Genomic DNA, 22,636 nt, shown 5'->3' on the forward strand with positions numbered 1-22,636 from the left:
TGCTATCCCTCGTAATGTCACAACAACACAACACCTTGCTATCCCTCGTAATGTCACAACAACACAACACCTTGCTATCCCTGGTAATGTCACAACAACACAACACCTTACTATCCCTGGTAATGTCACAACAACACAACACCTTGCTATCCCTCGTAATGTCACAACAACACAACACCTTACTATCCCTCGTAATGTCACAACAACACAACACCTTGCTATCCCTCATAATGTCACAACAACACAACACCTTGCTATCCCTCGTAATGTCACAACAACACAACACCTTGCTATCCCTCGTAATGTCACAACAACACAACACCTTGCTATCCCTCATAATGTCACAACAACACAACACCTTGTTATCCCTGGTAATGTCACAACAACACAACACCTTGCTATCCCTGGTAATGTCACAACAACACAACACCTTGCTATCCCTCATAAAGTCACAACAACACAACACAACACCTTGCTATCCCTGGTAATGTCACAACAACACAACACCTTGCTATCCCTCATAATGTCACAACAACACAACACCTTGCTATCCCTGGTAATGTCACAACAACACAACACCTTGCTATCCCTCATAATGTCACAACAACACAACACCTTGCTATCCCTGGTAATGTCACAACAACACAACACCTTGCTATCCCTCATAATGTCACAACAACACAACACCTTGCTATCCCTCGTAATGTCACAACAACACAACACCTTGCTATCCCTCGTAATGTCACAACAACACAACACCTTGCTATCCCTCGTAATGTCACAACAACACAACACCTTGCTATCCCTCATAATGTCACAACAACACAACACCTTGCTATCCCTCGTAATGTCACAACAACACAACACCTTGCTATCCCTCATAATGTCACAACAACACAACACCTTGCTATCCCTCGTAATGTCACAACAACACAACACCTTGCTATCCCTGGTAATGTCACAACAACACAACACCTTGCTATCCCTCATAATGTCACAACAACACAACACCTTGCTATCCCTCATAATGTCACAACAACACAACACCTTGCTATCCCTCATAATGTCACAACAACACAACACCTTGCTATCCCTCATAATGTCACAACAACACAACACCTTGCTATCCCTGGTAATGTCACAACAACACAACACCTTGCTATCCCTCGTAATGTCACAACAACACAACACCTTGCTATCCCTCATAATGTCACAACAACACAACACCTTGCTATCCCTGGTAATGTCACAACAACACAACACCTTGCTATCCCTCGTAATGTCACAACACCTTGCTATCCTGGTAATGTCACAACACCTTGCTATCCCTCATAATGTCACAACAACACAACACCTTGCTATCCCTCATAATGTCACAACAACACAACACCTTGCTATCCCTCATAATGTCACAACAACACAACACCTTGCTATCCCTCACCTTGCTATCCCTGGTAATGTCACAACAACACAACACCTTGCTATCCCTCATAATGTCACAACAACACAACACCTTGCTATCCCTCATAATGTCACAACAACACAACACCTTGCTATCCCTCATAATGTCACAACAACACAACACCTTGCTATCCCTGGTAATGTCACAACAACACAACACCTTGCTATCCCTCATAATGTCACAACAACACAACACCTTGCTATCCCTCATAATGTCACAACAACACAACACCTTGCTATCCCTGGTAATGTCACAACAACACAACACCTTGCTACATAACACAACACCTTGCTATCCCTCATAATGTCACAACAACACAACACCTTGCTATCCCTCATAATGTCACAACAACACAACACCTTGCTATCCCTGGTAATGTCACAACAACACAACACCTTGCTATCCCTCATAATGTCACAACAACACAACACCTTGCTATCCCTCGTAATGTCACAACAACACAACACCTTGCTATCCCTCGTAATGCTATCACAACAACACAACACCTTGCTATCCCTCATAATGTCACAACAACACAACACCTTGCTATCCCTGGTAATGTCACAACAACACAACACCTTGCTATCCCTCATAATGTCACAACAACACAACACCTTGCTATCCCTCGTAATGTCACAACAACACAACACCTTGCTATCCCTCATAATGTCACAACACAACACAACACCTTGCTATCCCCTTGTAATGTCACAACAACACAACACCTTGCTATCCCTCATAATGTAATGTCACAACAACACAACACCTTGCTATCCCTCATAATGTCACAACAACACAACACCTTGCTATCCCTCATAATGTCACAACAACACAACACCTTGCTATCCCTCGTAATGTCACAACAACACAACACCTTGCAACATCCTCGTAATGTCACAACAACACAACACCTTGCTATCCCTCGTAATGTCACAAAGACACAACACCTTGCTATCCCTCATAATGTCACAACAACACAACACCTTGCTATCCCTGGTAATGTCACAACACCACAACACAACACCTTGCTATCCCTCATAATGTCACAACACCTTGCTATCCCTCATAATGTCACAACACCTTGCTATCCCTCATAATGTCACAACAACACAACACCTTGCTATCCCTCATAATGTCACAACAACACAACACCTTGCTATCCCTCATAATGTCACAACAACACAACACCTTGCTATCCCTGGTAATGTCACAACAACACAACACCTTGCTATCCCTCATAATGTCACAACAACACAACACCTTGCTATCCCTGGTAATGTCACAACAACACAACACCTTGCTATCCCTGGTAATGTCACAACAACACAACACCTTGCTATCCCTCATAATGTCACAACAACACAACACCTTGCTATCCCTCATAATGTCACAACAACACAACACCTTGCTATCCCTCATAATGTCACAACAACACAACACCTTGCTATCCCTGGTAATGTCACAACAACACAACACCTTGCTATCCCTGGTAATGTCACAACAACACAACACCTTGCTATCCCTGGTAATGTTCACATGTCACAACAACACAACACAACATAATGTCACAACAACACAACACCTTGCTATCCCTGGTAATGTCACACAACACCTTGCTATCCCTCATAATGTCACAACAACACAACACCTTGCTATCCCTCGTAATGTCACAACAACACAACACCTTGCTATCCCTCATAATGTCACAACAACACAACACCTTGCTATCCCTCTGGTAATGTCACAACAACACAACACCTTGCTATCCCTGGTAATGTTCACAACAACACAACACCTTGCTATCCCTCATAATGTCACAACAACACAACACCTTGCTATCCCTCATAATGTCACAACAACACAACACCTTGCTATCCCTCATAATGTCACAACAACACAACACCTTGCTATCCCTGGTAATGTTCACAACAACACAACACCTTGCTATCCCTCATAATGTCACAACAACACAACACCTTGCTATCCCTCATAATGTCACAACAACACAACACCTTGCTAATCACAACAACCCTGCTATCCCTCATAATGTCACAACAACACAACACCTTGCTATCCCTGGTAATGTCACAACAACACAACACCTTGCTATCCCTCATAATGTCACAACAACACAACACCTTGCTATCCCTCGTAATGTCACAACAACACAACACCTTGCTATCCCTCGTAATGTCACAACAACACAACACCTTGCTATCCCTGGTAATGTCACAACAACACAACACCTTGCTATCCCTGGTAATGTCACAACAACACAACACCTTGCTATCCCTCATAATGTCACAACAACACAACACCTTGCTATCCCTCATAATGTCACAACAACACAACACCTTGCTATCCCTGGTAATGTCACAACAACACAACACCTTGCTATCCCTGGTAATGTCACAACAACACAACACCTTGCTATCCCTGGTAATGTCACAACAACACAACACCTTGCTATCCCTCATAATGTCACAACAACACAACACCTTGCTATCCCTGGTAATGTCACAACAACACAACACCTTGCTATCCCTCATAATGTCACAACAACACAACACCTTGCTATCCCTCTATCCCTCATAATGTCACAACAACACAACACCTTGCTATCCCTCATAATGTCACAACAACACAACACCTATTGCTATCCCAACACCTTGCTATCCCTAATGTCACAACAACACAACACCTTGCTATCCCTCATAATGTCACAACAACACAACACCTTGCTATCCCTCATAATGTCACAACAACACAACACCTTGCTATCCCTCATAATGTCACAACAACACAACACCTTGCTATCCCTGGTAATGTCACAACAACACAACACCTTGCTATCCCTCGTAATGTCACAACAACACAACACCTTGCTATCCCTCATAATGTCACAACAACACAACACCTTGTCACAACAACACAACACCTATCCCTCATAATGTCACAACAACACAACACCTTGCTATCCCTGGTAATGTCACAACAACACAACACCTTGCTATCCCTCATGTAACACAACACCTTCTACATAAACAACACAACACCTTGCTATCCCTGGTAATGTCACAACAACACAACACCTTGCTATCCCTCATAATGTCACAACAACACAACACCTTGCTATCCCTGGTAATGTCACAACAACACAACACCTTGCTATCCCTCATAATGTCACAACAACACAACACCTTGCTATCCCTCATAATGTCACAACAACACAACACCTTGCTATCCCTGGTAATGTCACAACAACACAACACCTTGCTATCCCTGGTAATGTCACAACAACACAACACCTTACTATCCCTCGTAATGTCACAACAACACAACACCTTGCTATCCCTCATAATGTCACAACAACACACACCTTGCTATCCCTGGTAATGTTCACAACAACACACACCTTGCTATCCCTCATAATGTCACAACAACACAACACCTTGCTATCCCTGGTAATGTTCACAACAACACAACACCTTGCTATCCCTATCCCTCTATAATGTCACAACAACACAACACCTTGCTATCCCTGGTAATGTCACAACAACACAACACCTTGCTATCCCTGGTAATAATGTCACAACAACACAACACCTTGCTATCCCTCATAATGTCACTCGTAAACAACACAACACCTTGCTATCCCTGGTAATGTCACAACAACACAACACCTTGCTATCCCTGGTAATGTTCACAACAACAACACCTTGCTATCCCTCATAATGTCACAACAACACAACACCTTAATGTCCTCATAATGTCACAACAACACAACACCTTGCTATCCCTCATAATGTCACAACAACACAACACCTTGCTATCCCTGGTAATGTCACAACAACACAACACCTTGCTATCCCTCGTAATGTCACAACAACACAACACCTTGCTATCCCTCATAATGTCACAACAACACAACACCTTGCTATCCCTCGTAATGTCACAACAACACAACACCTTGCTATCCCTCGTAATGTCACAACAACACAACACCTTGCTATCCCTGGTAATGTCACAACAACACAACACCTTGCTATCCCTCATAATGTCACAACAACACAACACCTTGCTATCCCTGGTAATGTCACAACAACACAACACCTTGCTATCCCTCATAATGTCACAACAACACAACACCTTCACAACAACACAACACCTTGCTATCCCTCATAATGTCACAACAACACAACACCTTGCTATCCCTGGTAATGTAATGTCACAACAACACAACACCTTGCTATCCCTCATAATGTCACAACAACACAACACCTTGCTATCCCTGGTAATGTCACAACAACACAACACCTTGCTATCACAACAACACAACACCTTGCTATCCCTGGTAATGTCACAACAACACAACACCTTGCTATCCCTCGTAATGTCACAACAACACAACACCTTGCTATCCCTCATAATGTCACAACAACACACACCTTGCTATCCCTGGTAATGTCACAACAACACAACACCTTGCTATCCCCTCTTGCTATAATGTCACAACAACACAACACCTTGCTATCCCTCGTAATGTCACAACAACACAACACCTTGCTATCCCTCGTAATGTCACAACAACACAACACCTTGCTATCCCTCATAATGTCACAACAACACAACACCTTGCTATCCCTCGTAATGTCACAACAACACAACACCTTGCTATCCCTCATAATGTCACAACAACACAACACCTTGCTATCCCTCGTAATGTCACAACAACACAACACCTTGCTATCCCTCATAATGTCACAACAACACAACACCTTGCTATCCCTCATAATGTCACAACAACACAACACCTTGCTATCCCTGGTAATGTCACAACAACACAACACCTTGCTATCCCTCGTAATGTCACAACAACACAACACCTTGCTATCCCTGGTAATGTCACAACAACACAACACCTTGCTATCCCTCATAATGTCACAACAACACAACACCTTGCTATCCCTCATAATGTCACAACAACACAACACCTTGCTATCCCTCGTAATGTCACAACAACACAACACCTTGCTATCCCTCATAATGTCACAACAACACAACACCTTGCTATCCCTCTTGCTAATGTCACAACAACACAACACCTTGCTATCCCTCATAATGTCACAACAACACAACACCTTGCTATCCCTGGTAATGTCACAACAACACAACACCTTAATGTCACAACAACACAACACCTTGCTATCCCTCGTAATGTCACAACAACACAACACCTTGCTATCCCTGGTAATGTCACAACAACACAACACCTTGCTATCCCTCATAATGTCACAACAACACAACACCTTGCTATCCCTCATAATGTCACAACAACACAACACCTTGCTATCCCTAATGTAATGTCACAACAACACAACACCTTGCTATCCCTGGTAATGTCACAACAACACAACACCTTGCTATCCCTCATAATGTCACAACAACACAACACCTTGCTATCCTCATAATGTCACAACAACACAACACCTTGCTATCCCTGGTAATGTCACAACAACACAACACCTTGCTATCCCTGGTAATGTCACAACAACACAACACCTTGCTATCCCAACACAACACCTTGCTATCCCTCGTAATGTCACAACAACACAACACCTTGCTATCCCTCGTAATGTCACAACAACACAACACCTTGCTATCCCTCATAATGTCACAACAACACACCTTGCTATCCCTCATAACACCTTGCTATCCCTGGTAATGTCACAACAACACAACACCTTGCTATCCCTCGTAATGTCACAACAACACAACACCTTGCTATCCCTGGTAATGTCACAACAACACAACACCTTGCTATCCCTCGTAATGTCACAACAACACAACACCTTGCTATCCCTCGTAATGTCACAACAACACAACACCTTGCTATCCCTGTCACAACAACACAACACCTTGCTATCCCTGGTAATGTCACAACAACACAACACCTTGCTATCCCTGGTAATGTCACAACAACACAACACCTTGCTATCCCTCACAACAACACAACATCTATCCCTCATAATGTCACAACAACACAACACCTTGCTATCCCTCATAATGTCACAACAACACAACACAACACCTTGCTATCCTCATAATGTCACAACAACACAACACCTTGCTATCCCTCGTAATGTCACAACAACACAACACCTTGCTATCCCTGGTAATGTCACAACAACACAACACCTTGCTATCCCTCGTAATGTCACAACAACACAACACCTTGCTATCCCTCGTAATGTCACAACAACACAACACCTTGCTATCCCTCATAATGTCACAACAACACAACACCTTGCTACACAACAACACAACACCTTGCTATCCCTCATAATGTCACAACAACACAACACCTTGCTATCCCTGGTAATGTCACAACAACACAACACCTTGCTATCCCTCATAATGTCACAACAACACAACACCTTGCTATCCCTCGTAATGTCACAACAACACAACACCTTGCTATCCCTGGTAATGTCACAACAACACAACACCTTGCTATCCCTCATAATGTCACAACAACACAACACCTTGCTATCCCTCATAATGTCACAACAACACAACACCTTGCTATCCCTCATAATGTCACAACAACACAACACCTTGCTATCCCTCATAATGTCACAACAACACAACATCCCTCATAATGTCACAACAACACAACACCTTGCTATCCCTCGTAATGTCACAACAACACAACACCTTGCTATCCCTGGTAATGTCACAACAACACAACACCTTGCTATCCCTCATGTAATGTCACAACAACACAACACCTTGCTATCCCTAATGTAATGTCACAACAACACAACACACCTTGCTATCTATCCCTCATAATGTCACAACAACACAACACCTTGCTATCCCTCATAATGTCACAACAACAACACCAACTATCCCTCATAATGTCACAACAACACAACACCTTGCTATCCCTAATAATGTCACAACAACACAACACCTTGCTATCCCTGGTAATGTCACAACAACACAACACCTTGCTATCCCTCATAATGTAATGTCACAACAACACAACACCTTGCTATCCCTCGTAATGTCACAACAACACAACACCTTGCTATCCCTCGTAATGTCACAACAACACAACACCTTGCTATCCCTCGTAATGTCACAACAACACAACACCTTGCTATCCCTGGTAATGTCACAACAACACAACACCTTGCTATCCCTCGTAATGTCACAACAACACAACACCTTGCTATCCCTCATAATGTCACAACAACACAACACCTTGCTATCCCTCATAATGTCACAACAACACAACACCTTGCTATCCCTCGTAATGTCACAACAACACAACACCTTGCTATCCCTCATAATGTCACAACAACACAACACCTTGCTATCCCTCATAATGTCACAACAACACAACACCTTGCTATCCCTGGTCACAACAACACAACACTTCACATAATGTCACAACAACACAACACCTTGCTATCCCTCATAATGTCACAAACAACACAACCCTTGCTATCCCTGGTAATGTCACAACAACACAACACCTTGCTATCCCGTAATGTCACAACAACACAACACCTTGCTATCCCTCACAACAACACAACACCTTGCTATCCCTCATAATGTCACAACAACACAACACCTTGCTATCCCTCATAATGTCACAACAACACAACACCTTGCTATCCCTCATAATGTCACAACAACACAACACCTTGCTATCCCTCATAATGTCACAACAACACAACACCTTGCTATCCCTGGTAATGTCACAACAACACAACACCTTGCTATCCCTGGTAATGTCACAACAACACAACACCTTGCTATCCCTGGTAATGTCACAACAACACAACACCTTGCTATCCCTGGTAATGTCACAACAACACAACACCTTGCTATCCCTCATAATGTCACAACAACACAACACTCTTGTCACAACAACACAACACCTATCCCTGGTAATGTCACAACAACACAACACCTTGCTATCCCTAATGTAATGTCACAACAACACAACACCTTGCTATCCCTGGTAATGTCACAACAACACAACACCTTGCTATCCCTCATAATGTCACAACAACACAACACCTTGCTATCCCTCATCCCTAATGTCACAACAACACAACACCTTGCTATCCCTGGTAATGTCACAACAACACAACACCTTGCTATCCCTCATAATGTCACAACAACACAACACCTTGCTATCCCTGGTAATGTCACAACAACACAACACCTTGCTATCCCTGGTAATGTCACAACAACACAACACCTTGCTATCCCTCATAATGTCACAACAACACAACACCTTGCTATCCCTGGTAATGTTCACAACAACACAACACCTTGCTATCCCTCGTAATGTCACAACAACACAACACCTTGCTATCCCTCATAATGTCACAACAACACAACACCTTGCTATCCCTCATAATGTCACAACAACACAACACCTTGCTATCCCTCATAATGTCACAACAACACAACACCTTGCTATCCCTCATAATGTCACAACAACACAACACCTTGCTATCCCTCATAATGTCACAACAACACAACATGTCACAACAACACAACACCTTGCTATCCCTCTAATGTCACCAACATACATGCTATCCCACAACAACACAACACCTTGCTATCCCTGGTAATGTCACAACAACACAACACCTTGCTATCCCTGGTAATGTCACAACAACACAACACCTTGCTATCCCTGGTAATGTCACAACAACACAACACCTTGCTATCCCTCGTAATGTCACAACAACACAACACCTTGCTATCCCTCATAATGTCACAACAACACAACACCTTGCTATCCCTCATAATGTCACAACAACACAACACCTTGCTATCCCTGGTAATGTCACAACAACACACAATCCCAACACAACACCTTGCTATCCCTGGTAATGTCACAACAACACAACACCTTGCTATCCCTCATAATGTCACAACAACACAACACCTTGCTATCCCTGGTAATGTCACAACAACACAACACCTTGCTATCCCTCATAATGTCACAACAACACAACACCTTGCTATCCCTCATAATGTCACAACAACACAACACCTTGCTATCCCTGGTAATGTCACAACAACATCCCTGGTAATGTCACAACAACACAACACCTTGCTATCCCTGGTAATGTCACAACAACACAACACCTTGCTATCCCTGGTAATGTCACAACAACACAACACCTTGCTATCCCTCACAACAACACAACACCTTACTATCCCTCATAATGTCACAACAACACAACAACATAATGTCACAACAACACAACACCTTGCTATCCCTGGTAATGTCACAACAACACAACACCAACACAACTATCCTCGTAATGTCACAACAACACAACACCTTGCTATCCCTGGTAATGTCACAACAACACAACACCTTGCTATCCCTGGTAATGTCACAACAACACAACACCTTGCTATCCCATAATAATGTCACAACAACAACAACACCTTGCTATCCCTCATAATGTCACAACAACACAACACCTTGCTATCCCTCATAATGTCACAACAACACAACACCTTGCTATCCCTGGTAATGTCACAACAACACAACACCTTGCTATCCCTGGTAATGTCACAACAACACAACACCTTGCTATCCCTGGTAATGTCACAACAACACAACACCTTGCTATCCCTGGTAATGTCACAACAACACAACACCTTGCTATCCCTGGTAATGTCACAACAACACAACATGCTATCACATGTCACACAACACAACACCTTGCTATCCCTGGTAATGTCACAACAACACAACACCTTGCTATCCCTGGTAATGTCACAACAACACAACACCTTGCTATCCCCTGGTAACACACATCCCAACACAACACAACTTGCTATCCCTGGTAATGTCACAACAAACAACACAACACCTTGCTATCCCTCATAATGTCACAACAACACAACACCTTGCTATCCCTCATAATGTCACAACAACACAACACCTTGCTATCCCTGGTAATGTCACAACAACACAACACCTTGCTATCCCTGGTAATGTCACAACAACACAACACCTTGCTATCCCTGGTAATGTCACAACAACACAACACCTTGCTATCCCTCATAATGTCACAACAACACAACACCTTGCTATCCCTGGTAATGTCACAACACCTTGCTATCCCTCGTAATGTCACTGATATTTCAAATAGTTGGATTGTTCATTTATTGATCATTGGTTGTTGTTTTATTGTTTAATTCCTATGAAATGTCTATTTTTTTTATTTTATTTTATTTCAGGTAATTATGCATGAAATTAACCTTAACTGATTTTATTATTTTCATGACACTTTTTATTTTATTTTACATTGTTTTTTTTTTATTTTGGGCAACAACATAATAAAGCAGACAATTAGAAAGATCCTTGTTTGTATCTATGGTGCATATATATTTTATACTAAGTAGATCTATTGTAAATGATGTTAGCCTACACTGCAGCACCATACCAACGAGTTAGACGGCAGTATTTCAAAAAATAATCTACAAATGACTTTGTATGCATTTGAAAATGGTCCAATAAGGGGGGGGACGACGACGACCCAATAAGCATCCATGGCAGACAGGGTCATCGATCTACATATTGCATTGCATTATCAATAACTAGCCTACTGATTATGACGCGTAGATCAGCGACCGAGCAGAGTTGATGCTACCCCTGTCCCCGTCCCCGTCCCGGTCCCTACAGCATGGCACACCAGCCCAACATAAGTGCTGCCTGGTGTCTTCTCTCATTGAGCCGCAGCCAGCAGGCTGGGTGGGCCGCTACCCCCATCGTTCTGTTGAAGACGTTGCTGTCCATGGTGCTGAATGTTTTTAAAGTTGTTGTTTATAATATTGTAGCGGGTTTGCTTGTTTGCCTTGTTGTAAACACCCTGTTAATATTGCCCACTGTCCGGTAAGGCGTTTTCGCAACATACTTATATTACGGTTGTCACACACAACCTCAGTCCAACACACAACCTGAAGCTATAGGATCAAGGTAAACACGTGATTGATGCAGACGTGCGCCAATCATATCGTAGGAGACAGGAGGCATGATTCGTCTGTTGGCACGTTTGGCTGGCTGGGAATAAAGAAGAGCGAGAGGGTGGTTGACAGCGCATGCACACAGCAAGGGGAATTATTAACGACGGAAAGTGGAAGTGGGAAAGGAGGAACATAATTGGTCATTTCCTAAATGGGAATTGTGATTCTTGATTTAGTCCTGCAGGTAGCTAGGTACCACTACAGAGATTAACGAATGCTGCAAAAACCAAAGTGAGGCTGTTTTCAGCAGCAGCGACGCTTCGCCGGGATTAGCCCACTAGGCTGCTTAGTTCTCACGGTGGCCGGGGTGGCTTTGTACCCAAGGTGCTGCGACCATCCTCGTGTCCCGGTGCGTGCAGGTGTTGGCTACGAGCTCCGCAGACTGCACCCTGTAATCCAGGACCAGGTTGCCCCTATGGATCGCTTCAATGGATGCCTCCAAACCCGCTTTTGACAACAACCTGAGTCCCAGCAGAAGGTACGTGGCTTCTCCTCCAGATGGGTTGGAAACTGAAGCGTTTTGCTGGCCGGAGAATGACACTGTCGCCGGGACTGTCGGCGTTGATGCTCAGGCTAGCGGCCCAGGAGGACCGGACCTCTCAGGCTACTGGACCGCTGTGTTCGACTATGATGCTGGGGCGGAAGACGAGCTCAGCCTGCGAAAGGGTGACCTGGTGGAGGTGCTGTCGAAGGACTCGTTAGTGTCCGGGGACGAGGGCTGGTGGACGGGGCTGATCGAGGATCGGGTTGGCATTTTCCCCAGTAATTATGTCAGTATTGGGAATGGAATCTCTGAGAAAATACGGGACAGAGACACGTCAGTGAAGGAGTACTCTGATTACGCCGTGCCTTCACTACACCGTGAGTATCATAGCCCCACCGTCTGCATACCAGAGATTGTCGTTTATTACTCATGTTCAATGTTACAATGTTTCATTGTCCTGCACATTTATCCCGGTTATCGGGCCACTCCGACAAAATAGCCGCCACTCTGGTTTACTGCTATGTCATCTCGGTGCAATAGGCTACCACTGATAGCAATAGAGGTTACAATCTATCTACCGGGCAGTCTAGAATCTGTAGCTGGGAGACCGTGATAATGACTGGCATATTATACTCTCTCTGTCAACCAAGGCCTTGGGCCTGCACCAGAGGCTGTAGATAACTATCAGTACAACACACCCCGCCTAGCACATCATATCAGGGCCGCTCGGCTCTTCCCTCCCTGTACGTACAGCTTTGAAGCATCCCTGGTACGTACCGCTATGCTGAGCTAGCCTAATATTTGGTCTAGAGGAGTTTTAACGTTACTCCTTAGTCCAAGGACCTTAAAACATTTTCTGTTTCAAAAGCAAATTGGCTCTGGAGGCCAAAAACAATCAAAATACCCCCATCTAAAAAAAACGTGAAAAGATTCTCAACAGCGCTTCTAGAAATATAAATCACTCTACTTTTATGTCACATCAACAAACAAAAAAAACAACAAAAAAAACGCAGATGCTAAATATACACTTACTGTACACGGTTGTAACTGGTCTTAACCGTATACTGCAGCAGACAGTATCTTTCAGACAGTATCTTTCAGTGACCACATGTTTGTAGTGTGTCTTCCGTTTACAACACAGGTGTTCAGAGATGTGTTACAACTCCGTACATGAGAGTTGTAACATGGAGAAATGGCCTTTGGGAACCTTTAACCCTATTAAGCAGTGTATCAAAATGTAACCCGTAGGGAAGCCTAGTGGTTAGAGGGGGGAGGCAGGCAGCCTAGTGGTTAGAGAGGGGGAGGCAGGCAGCCTAGTGGTTAGAGGGGGAGGCAGGCAGCCTAGTGGTTAGAGGCAGGGGGAGGCAGGCAGCCTAGTGGTTAGAGGGGGGAGGCAGGCAGCCTAGTGGTTAGAGGGGGAGGCAGGCAGCCTAGTGGTTAGAGGGGGAGGGGGAGGCAGGCAGCCTAGTGGTTAGAGGGGGAGGCAGGCAGCCTAGTGGTTAGAGAGGGGGGGGAGGCAGGCAGCCTAGTGGTTAGAGGGGGAGGCAGGAAGCCTAGTGGTTAGAGGGGGAGGCAGGCAGCCTAGTGGTTAGAGGGGAGGCAGGTAGCCTAGTGGTTAGAGGGGGAGGCAGGCAGCCTAGTGGTTGGTAGCCTAGAGGGGGAGGCAGGTAGCCTAGTGGTTAGAGGGGGGAGGCAGGCAGCCTAGTGGTTAGAGGGGGAGGCAGGCAGCCTAGTGGTTAGAGGGGAGGCAGCCTAGTGGTTAGAGGGGGAGGCAGGCAGCCTAGTGGTTAGAGGGGGGAGGCAGGCAGCCTAGTGGTTAGAGTGGGAGGCAGGCAGCCTAGTGGTTAGTGGAGGGGAGGCAGGCAGCCTAGTGGTTAGAGGGGGAGGCAGGCAGCCTAGTGGTTAGAGGGGGAGGCAGGCAGCCTAGTGGTTAGAGGGGGAGGCAGGTAGCCTAGTGGTTAGAGGGGGGGAGGCAGGCAGCCTAGTGGTTAGAGGGGAGGCAGGCAGCCTAGTGGTTAGAGGGGGAGGCAGGCAGCCTAGTGGTTAGAGGGGGAGGCAGGCAGCCTAGTGGTTAGAGGGGGAGGCAGGCAGCCTAGTGGTTAGAGGGGGAGGGGAGGCAGGCAGCCTAGTGGTTAGAGGGGAGGCAGGCAGCCTAGTGGTTAGAGGGGGAGGCAGGCAGCCTAGTGGTTAGAGGGGGAGGCAGGCAGCCTAGTGGTTAGAGGGGGAGGCAGGCAGCCTAGTGGTTAGAGGGGGAGGCAGGCAGCCTAGTGGTTAGAGGGGAGGCAGGTAGCCTAGTGGTTAGAGGGGGAGGCAGGCAGCCTAGTGGTTAGAGGGGGGGAGGCAGGCAGCCTAGTGGTTAGAGGGGGAGGCAGGCAGCCTAGTGGTTAGAGGGGGAGGCAGGCAGCCTAGTGGTTAGAGGGGGAGGCAGGCAGCCTAGTGGTTAGAGGGGGAGGCAGGCAGCTAGTGGTTAGTGGTTAGAGTGGTTAGAGGGGAGGCAGGCAGCCTAGTGGTTAGAGGGGGGAGGCAGGCAGCCTAGTGGTTAGAGTGGGGGAGGCAGGTTAGAGGGGGAGGCAGCCTAGTGGTTAGAGGGGGAGGCAGGTAGCCTAGTGGTTAGAGGGGGGAGGCAGGCAGCCTAGTGGTTAGAGGGGGAGGCAGGCAGCCTAGTGGTTAGAGGGGGAGGCAGGCAGCCTAGTGGTGGTTAGTGGTTAGGGGGAGGCAGGCAGCCTAGTGGTTAGAGGGGGAGGCAGGCAGCCTAGTGGTTAGAGGGGGAGGCAGGCAGCCTAGTGGTTAGAGGGGGAGGCAGGCAGCCTAGTGGTTAGAGGGGGAGGCAGGCAGCCTAGTGGTTAGAGGGGGAGGCAGGCAGCCTAGTGGTTAGAGGGGAGGCAGGCAGCCTAGTGGTTAGAGGGGGAGGCAGGCAGCCTAGTGGTTAGAGGGGGAGGCAGGCAGCCTAGTGGTTAGAGGGGGAGGCAGGCAGCCTAGTGGTTAGAGGGGAGGCAGGCAGCCTAGTGGTTAGTCTAGGGGGAGGCAGGCAGCCTAGTGGTTAGAGGGGGAGGCAGGCAGCCTAGTGGTTAGAGGGGAGGCAGGCAGCCTAGTGGTTAGAGGGGGGGAGGCAGGCAGCCTAGTGGTTAGAGGGGGGAGGCTAGTGGTTAGAGGGGGAGGCAGCCTAGTGGTTAGTGGTTAGAGGGGAGGCAGGCAGCCTAGTGGTTAGAGGGGGAGGCAGGCAGCCCAGTGGTTAGAGGGGGAGGCAGGTTAGCCCAGTGGTTAGTCTACTGGGGGAGGCAGGTAGCCCAGTGGTTAGAGGGGGAGGCAGGTAGCCCAGTGGTTAGAGGGGGAGGCAGGCAGCCTAGTGGTTAGAGGGGGGAGGCAGTAGCCCAGTGGTTAGAGGCGTTGGACTAGTAAGCCTAGTGGTTACTCTGAAAGGTTGCTAGATTGAATCCCTGAGCTGACAAGGTTAAACATCTGTATCTATCTACTGTTACTCTGTGGTCTGTATCTATCTACTGTTACTCTGTAGTCTCTGGTCTACTGTTACTCTGTGGTCTGTATCTGTCTACTGTTACTCTGTGGTCTGTATCTATCTACTGTTACTCTGTAGTCTCTGTCTACTGTTACTCTGTGGTCTGTATCTGTCTACTGTTACTCTGTGGTCTGTATCTATCTACTGTTACTCTGTAGTCTCTGTCTACTGTTACTCTGTGGTCTCTGTCTACTGTTACTCTGTGGTCTGTATCTGTCTACTGTTACTCTGTGGTCTGTATCTATCTACTGTTACTCTGTGGTCTGTATCTGTCTACTGTTACTCTGTGGTCTGTATCTGTCTAGTCTCTGTCTACTGTTACTCTGTGGGTCTGTCTACTGTTACTCTGTATCTGTCTACTGTTACTCTGTGGTCTGTATCTATCTATCTGGTCTGTATCTGTTACTCTGTGGTCTGTATGTAGTCTCTGTCTATCTGTCTAGTCTGTTACTCTGTGGTCTGTATCTGTCTACTGTTACTCTGTGGTCTGTATCTGTCTACTGTTACTCTGTGGTCTGTATCTGTCTACTGTTACTCTGTGGTCTACTGTTATCTGTCTACTGTTACTCTGTGGTCTGTATCTGTCTACTGTTACTCTGTGGTCTGTATCTATCTACTGTTACTCTGTGGTCTGTATCTGTCTACTGTTACTCTGTGGTCTGTATCTGTCTACTGTTACTCTGTTTGTCTGTATCTATCTACTGTTACTCTGTGGTCTGTATCTATCTACTGTTACTCTGTAGTCTCTGTCTACTGTTACTCTGTGGTCTGTATCTGTCTACTGTTACTCTGTGGTCTGCATCTATCTACTGTTACTCTGTGGTCTGTATCTATCTACTGTTACTCTGTAGTCTCTGTTACTCTGTTACTCTGTGGTCTCTGTCTACTGTTACTCTGTGGTCTGTTATCTGTCTACTGTTACTCTGTGGTCTGTATCTGTCTCTGTTACTGTCTTATCTGTCTACTGTTACTCTGTAGTCTCTGTCTACTGTTACTCTGTGGTCTGTATCTGTCTACTGTTACTCTGTGGTCTGTATCTGTCTACTGTTACTCTGTGTCTGTATCTGTCTACTGTTACTCTGTGGTCTGTATCTGTCTACTGTTACTCTGTAGTCTGTTCTGGTTACTCTGGTCTGTATCTGTCTACTGTTACTCTGTGGTCTGTATCTGTCTACTGTTACTCTGTAGTCTCTGTCTGTTACTCTGTGGTCTGTATCTGTCTACTGTTACTGTGGTCTGTGTCTACTGTTACTCTGTGGTCTGTATCTCTGTCTGGTCTGTATCTGTCTCTGTTACTTACTCTGTGGTCTGTATCTGTCTACTGTTACTCTGTAGTCTGTATCTGTCTACTGTTACTCTGTAGTCTGTATCTGTCTACTGTTACTCTGTGGTCTGTATCTGTCTGTTACTCTGTGGTCTGTATCTGTCTACTGTTACTCTGTGGTCTGTATCTATCTACTGTTACTCTGTTACTCTGTGGTCTGTATCTGTCTACTGTTACTCTGTGGTCTGTATCTGTCTACTGTTACTCTGTGGTCTGTATCTGTCTACTGTTACTCTGTGGTCTGTATCTGTCTACTGTTACTCTGTGGTCTGTATCTGTCTACTGTTACTCTGTGGTCTGTATCTGTCTACTGTTACTCTGTGTCTCTGTCTACTGTTACTCTGTGGTCTATCTGTCTACTGTTACTCTGTGGTCTGTATCTGTCTACTGTTACTCTGTGGTCTGTATCTGTCTACTGTTACTGTGGTCTGTGGTCTGTATCTGTCTACTGTTACTCTGTGGTCTGTATCTGTCTACTGTTACTCTGTGGTCTGTATCTGTCTACTGTTACTCTGTGGTCTGTATCTGTCTACTGTGTTACTACTGTTACTCTGTGGTCTGTCTGTTACTCTGTGGTCTGTATCTCTGTTACTCTGTGGTCTGTATCTGTCTACTGTTACTCTGTGGTCTGTATCTATCTACTGTTACTCTGTAGTCTCTGTCTACTGTTACTCTGTGGTCTGTATCTGTCTACTGTTACTCTGTGGTCTGTATCTGTCTACTGTTACTCTGTGGTCTGTATCTGTCTACTGTTACTCTGTGGTCTGTATCTGTCTACTGTTACTCTGTGGTCTGTATCTGTCTACTGTTACTCTGTGGTCTGTATCTGTCTACTGTTACTCTGTGGTCTGTATCTGTCTACTGTTACTCTGTGGTCTGTATCTGTCTACTGTTACTCTGTGGTCTGTATCTGTCTATTGTTACTCTGTGGTCTCTGTCTTACGTCTGAAGCTGGAGAATTCCCAGTTCTGAGATGGTTGTTACAGATGTTGTGCACAACATTTTAGTAAATGTTAAGAGAACATTCCCAGGATATTTAATATTTTTTTTAATTAAAAAATGAAACATATTTTGTTTTCAAAAACGTTAATTACATTTTTTGGGGACATTATCATCCTAATGTTAAATAAAACCCTAACTAGAACTTAATGGGAATCTAATGTTCTGGGAATGTTCCCTGTTTGCTGGGTATTCCCTATATAGTGCACTACTTTTAACTAGAGCCCTATGGGACCTGGTCAAAAGTAGTGCACTACATGGGTGATAGGGTACGGTTCGGGACATATCCTCCATGTTTCAGAGGCAGCATGGCTCCTGGCCTACTTTCACATCACGTACTGTACAACATCTCTAGTGAAATATTTATCAAGGTCAGTAAGGCTGCTTAGCAGACTGTTAGTGATTCACAATGGCAACGTTTGCCACCAACATACAGTACCTACATCACCCATAGACTCTGTTGTATGTGAAGAAGTAGTGCATCAACTAACGAAAACAGTTTAAGGGCTCTATTCGATCCGTATCACAGGAAGTTCAGCTTTTTAATTTTTTATTATTTTACCTTTATTTAACTAGACAAGTCAGTTAAGAAAATTCTTATTTTCAATGACGGCCTAAGAACAGTGGGTTAACTGCCTTGTTCAGGGGCAGAATGACAGATTTGTACCTTGTCAGCTCGGGGATTCGAACTTGCAACCTTCGGTTACTAGTCCAACGCTCTAACCACTAGGTTACGATTGAAATTTAAAGGCAGTTTTTCCCTCTTTAGCGGAGGCAGCATTCATGGTAAACGCTGCATTTCTATCTCAGAATCTGTAACGCTTCAGCTTTACAGACTGAATAGAGCCCTAAGTCTTCAGCTTTACAGACTGAATAGAGCCCCAAGTCTTCAGCTTTACAGACTGAATAGAGCCCTAAGTCTTCAGCTTTACAGACTGAATAGAGCCCCAAGTCTTCAGCTTTACAGACTGAATAGAGCCCTAAGTCTTCAGCTTTACAGACTGAATAGAGCCCTAAGTCTTCAGCTTTACAGACTGAATAGAGCCCCACGTCTTCAGCTTTACAGACTGAATAGAGCCCTAAGTCTTCAGCTTTACAGACTGAATAGAGCCCTAGGTCTTCAGCTTTACAGACTGAATAGAGCCCTAAGTCTTCAGCTTTACAGACTGAATAGAGCCCCAAGTCTTCAGCTTTACAGACTGAATAGAGCCCCAAGTCTTCAGCTTTACAGACTGAATAGAGCCCCAAGTCTTCAGCTTTACAGACTGAATAGAGCCCCAATTCTTCAGCTTTATTATTTCCTGGTGCATTGTAACCCGGGTACCAGTCTGTTTGGGCCATCATGCCACTTGCCACTCCTTGTCACGCCGGCAAGGAGTTGATATGATAGCACAAACAGACCTGGAACCAGGCTAGGTGCATTGGTGAGAAAGGTAAATAAATATAAGAGTTTGATTGAAGCTAATTTATGGTTATGAATCATTGAATTATGTTTTTGTATAGAGGATGTCTGTTCATGCCAGTCTGTATAGCCCTTTACATTACCTTTAGTCTCTCATTGCTCTCTCTCTGTCCAATATCGTCTCTTGGTATCTCTGTTTCTCTCTCTCTCTCTCTGTCCAATATTGTCTCTTGGTATCCCTGTTTCTCTCTCTCTGTCCAATATCGTCTCTTGGTATCCTTGTTTCTCTCTCTGTCCAATATTGTCTCTTGGTATCTCTGTTTCTCTCTCTCTCTCTGTCCAATATTGTCTCTTGGTATCCTTGTTTCTCCCTCTCTGTCCAGTATTGTCTCGTTGTACTCTTTTTCTGTCTCTCTGCCCAATAGTGTCTCTTGGTTCAGTGTTTCTGTCTCTCTGTCCTACTGTATACTGTACAGCATAGGTCTCTGTTCCTCCTTCTCTCCTTTCAGTTCTAGAGGTTGACTCTCTCTGTCCTATGTAAGTTCTCTGTCCCACCCTGTCCCTGTCATCTTTATATCCTTTACCCCCTCTTCGTCCTCATTATCTCCTCTCATTGGTGGACAGGAGTGTCTGTTCCATGGAATTAGGAGTTTGAATTCTAGAATGGACATGAACCTTCTTACGATGGGATAAAGGTCAGCCATTTTGGTCAGGGAGTTGGTGAACCATGGGCAGCCAGTGCTGTGATGAGATATGGTGTAAAAATAATGAATCTTTATCTGCACCGTTTGTGTGTTAGCTAGCCTGCCGGTTTTAAAGGGATGATTCTATACATGTTTAACTGCCAATATGCCAACATTCCATTGAAACAATGCAGAGTCCATCCACATCAATACACTGGTTGACATCAGTTGATGACAGGACAGACCCAGCTGTAAATACAACCAGTACTGATAATGTATTCTATAATAGGACTCACAGCTTTCCAAGACAACAAAACCAGTCTGTTTATATATATATATTTTAGAGGCTATTATTTATACAGAAAACTGGTATAAAAACCTGTTTAAACTGTATTCATAATGTATGATAATATTGTAGGTTGACAATAGGTTTTATTACACGATTTTTGATGTATCCTTACTTCTGTTCTCCTGCTTAGGTAAAATCAGGATTCTGCCTCCACTGTCATTAACTCCAATTAGACTGGTTTGGATTTCTCCCTGACCAATTGAATAGGGTCTCTGTGGCCTGTTCATATCACTCTATATATTCCAAAATCACTTTTTGTTCTGTAGCCTGTTATATCTACATTACAATACTGTTCCCTCTCATACCCTGTTCCCTCTCATACCCTGTTCCCTCTCATACCCTGTTCCCTCTCATACCCTGTTCCCTCTCTCCCTCAGTTCTGGAGGTTGACTTCTCGGAGCTGACCCTGGAGGAGATCATCGGGGTGGGTGGTTTTGGGAAGGTGTACCGTGCCATGTGGCGAGGGGCGGAGGTGGCGGTGAAGGCTGCGAGGCGGGACCCCGATGAGGAGGAGGGACAGATCCTAGAGAGCGTTCGTCAGGAGGCCAAGCTGTTTGCAATGCTGCACCACCCCAATATCATGGCCCTACTGGGGGTAAGAATCCTGCTATATCACCCCAATATCATGGCCCTACTGGGGCTAAGAATCCTGCTATATCACCAAAATATCACCCCAATAGCATGGACATACTGGGGGTAAGAATCCTGCTATATCACCCCAATTTCATGGCCCTACTGGGGGTAAGAATCCTGCTATATCACCCCAATATCATGGCCCTACTGGGGGTAAGAATCCTGCTATGTCACCCCAACATCATGGCCCTACTGGGGGTAAGAATACTGCTATATCACTCCAATATCATGGCCCTACTGGGGGTAAGAATCCTGCTATATCACCCCAACATCATGGCCCTACTGGGGGTAAGAATACTGCTATATCACTCCAATATCATGGCCCTACTGGGGGTAAGAATCCTGCTGCACCACCCCAATACCATGGCCCTACTGGGGGTAAGAATCCTGCTATGTCACCCCAACATCATGGCCCTACTGGGGGTAATAATCCTGCTATATCACCCCAATATCATGGCCCTACTGGGGGTAAGAATCCTGCTATATCACCAAAATACCACCCCAATATCATGGCCCTACTGGGGGTAAGAATCCTGCTATGTCACCCCAACATCATGGCCCTACTGGGGGTAAGAATCTTGCTATATCACCCCAATATCATGGCCCTACTGGGGGTAAGAATCCTGCTATATCACCCCAACATCATGGCCCTACTGGGGGTAAGAATCCTGCTATATCACCCCAACATCATGGCCCTACTGGGGGTA

General features: G+C 45.2%; 1 protein-coding gene across 1 annotated transcript in view; it reads left to right on the forward strand.

The window, feature by feature from the left end:
- Window positions 1-12,636: 12,636 nt before the first annotated feature.
- Window positions 12,637-22,636, forward strand: part of map3k9 (mitogen-activated protein kinase kinase kinase 9) — a 57,453-nt gene continuing 47,453 nt past the window's right edge. The window contains 2 exon segments of the mRNA XM_065003383.1: window positions 12,637-13,399; window positions 21,674-21,891. Of these exon segments, the coding sequence (XP_064859455.1) occupies window positions 12,967-13,399; window positions 21,674-21,891 (651 nt within the window). The 5' untranslated portion in view covers window positions 12,637-12,966.

This window comes from Oncorhynchus nerka, linkage group LG18 (assembly GCF_034236695.1).
Source record: "Oncorhynchus nerka isolate Pitt River linkage group LG18, Oner_Uvic_2.0, whole genome shotgun sequence".
Classification (NCBI taxonomy): domain Eukaryota; kingdom Metazoa; phylum Chordata; class Actinopteri; order Salmoniformes; family Salmonidae; genus Oncorhynchus; species Oncorhynchus nerka.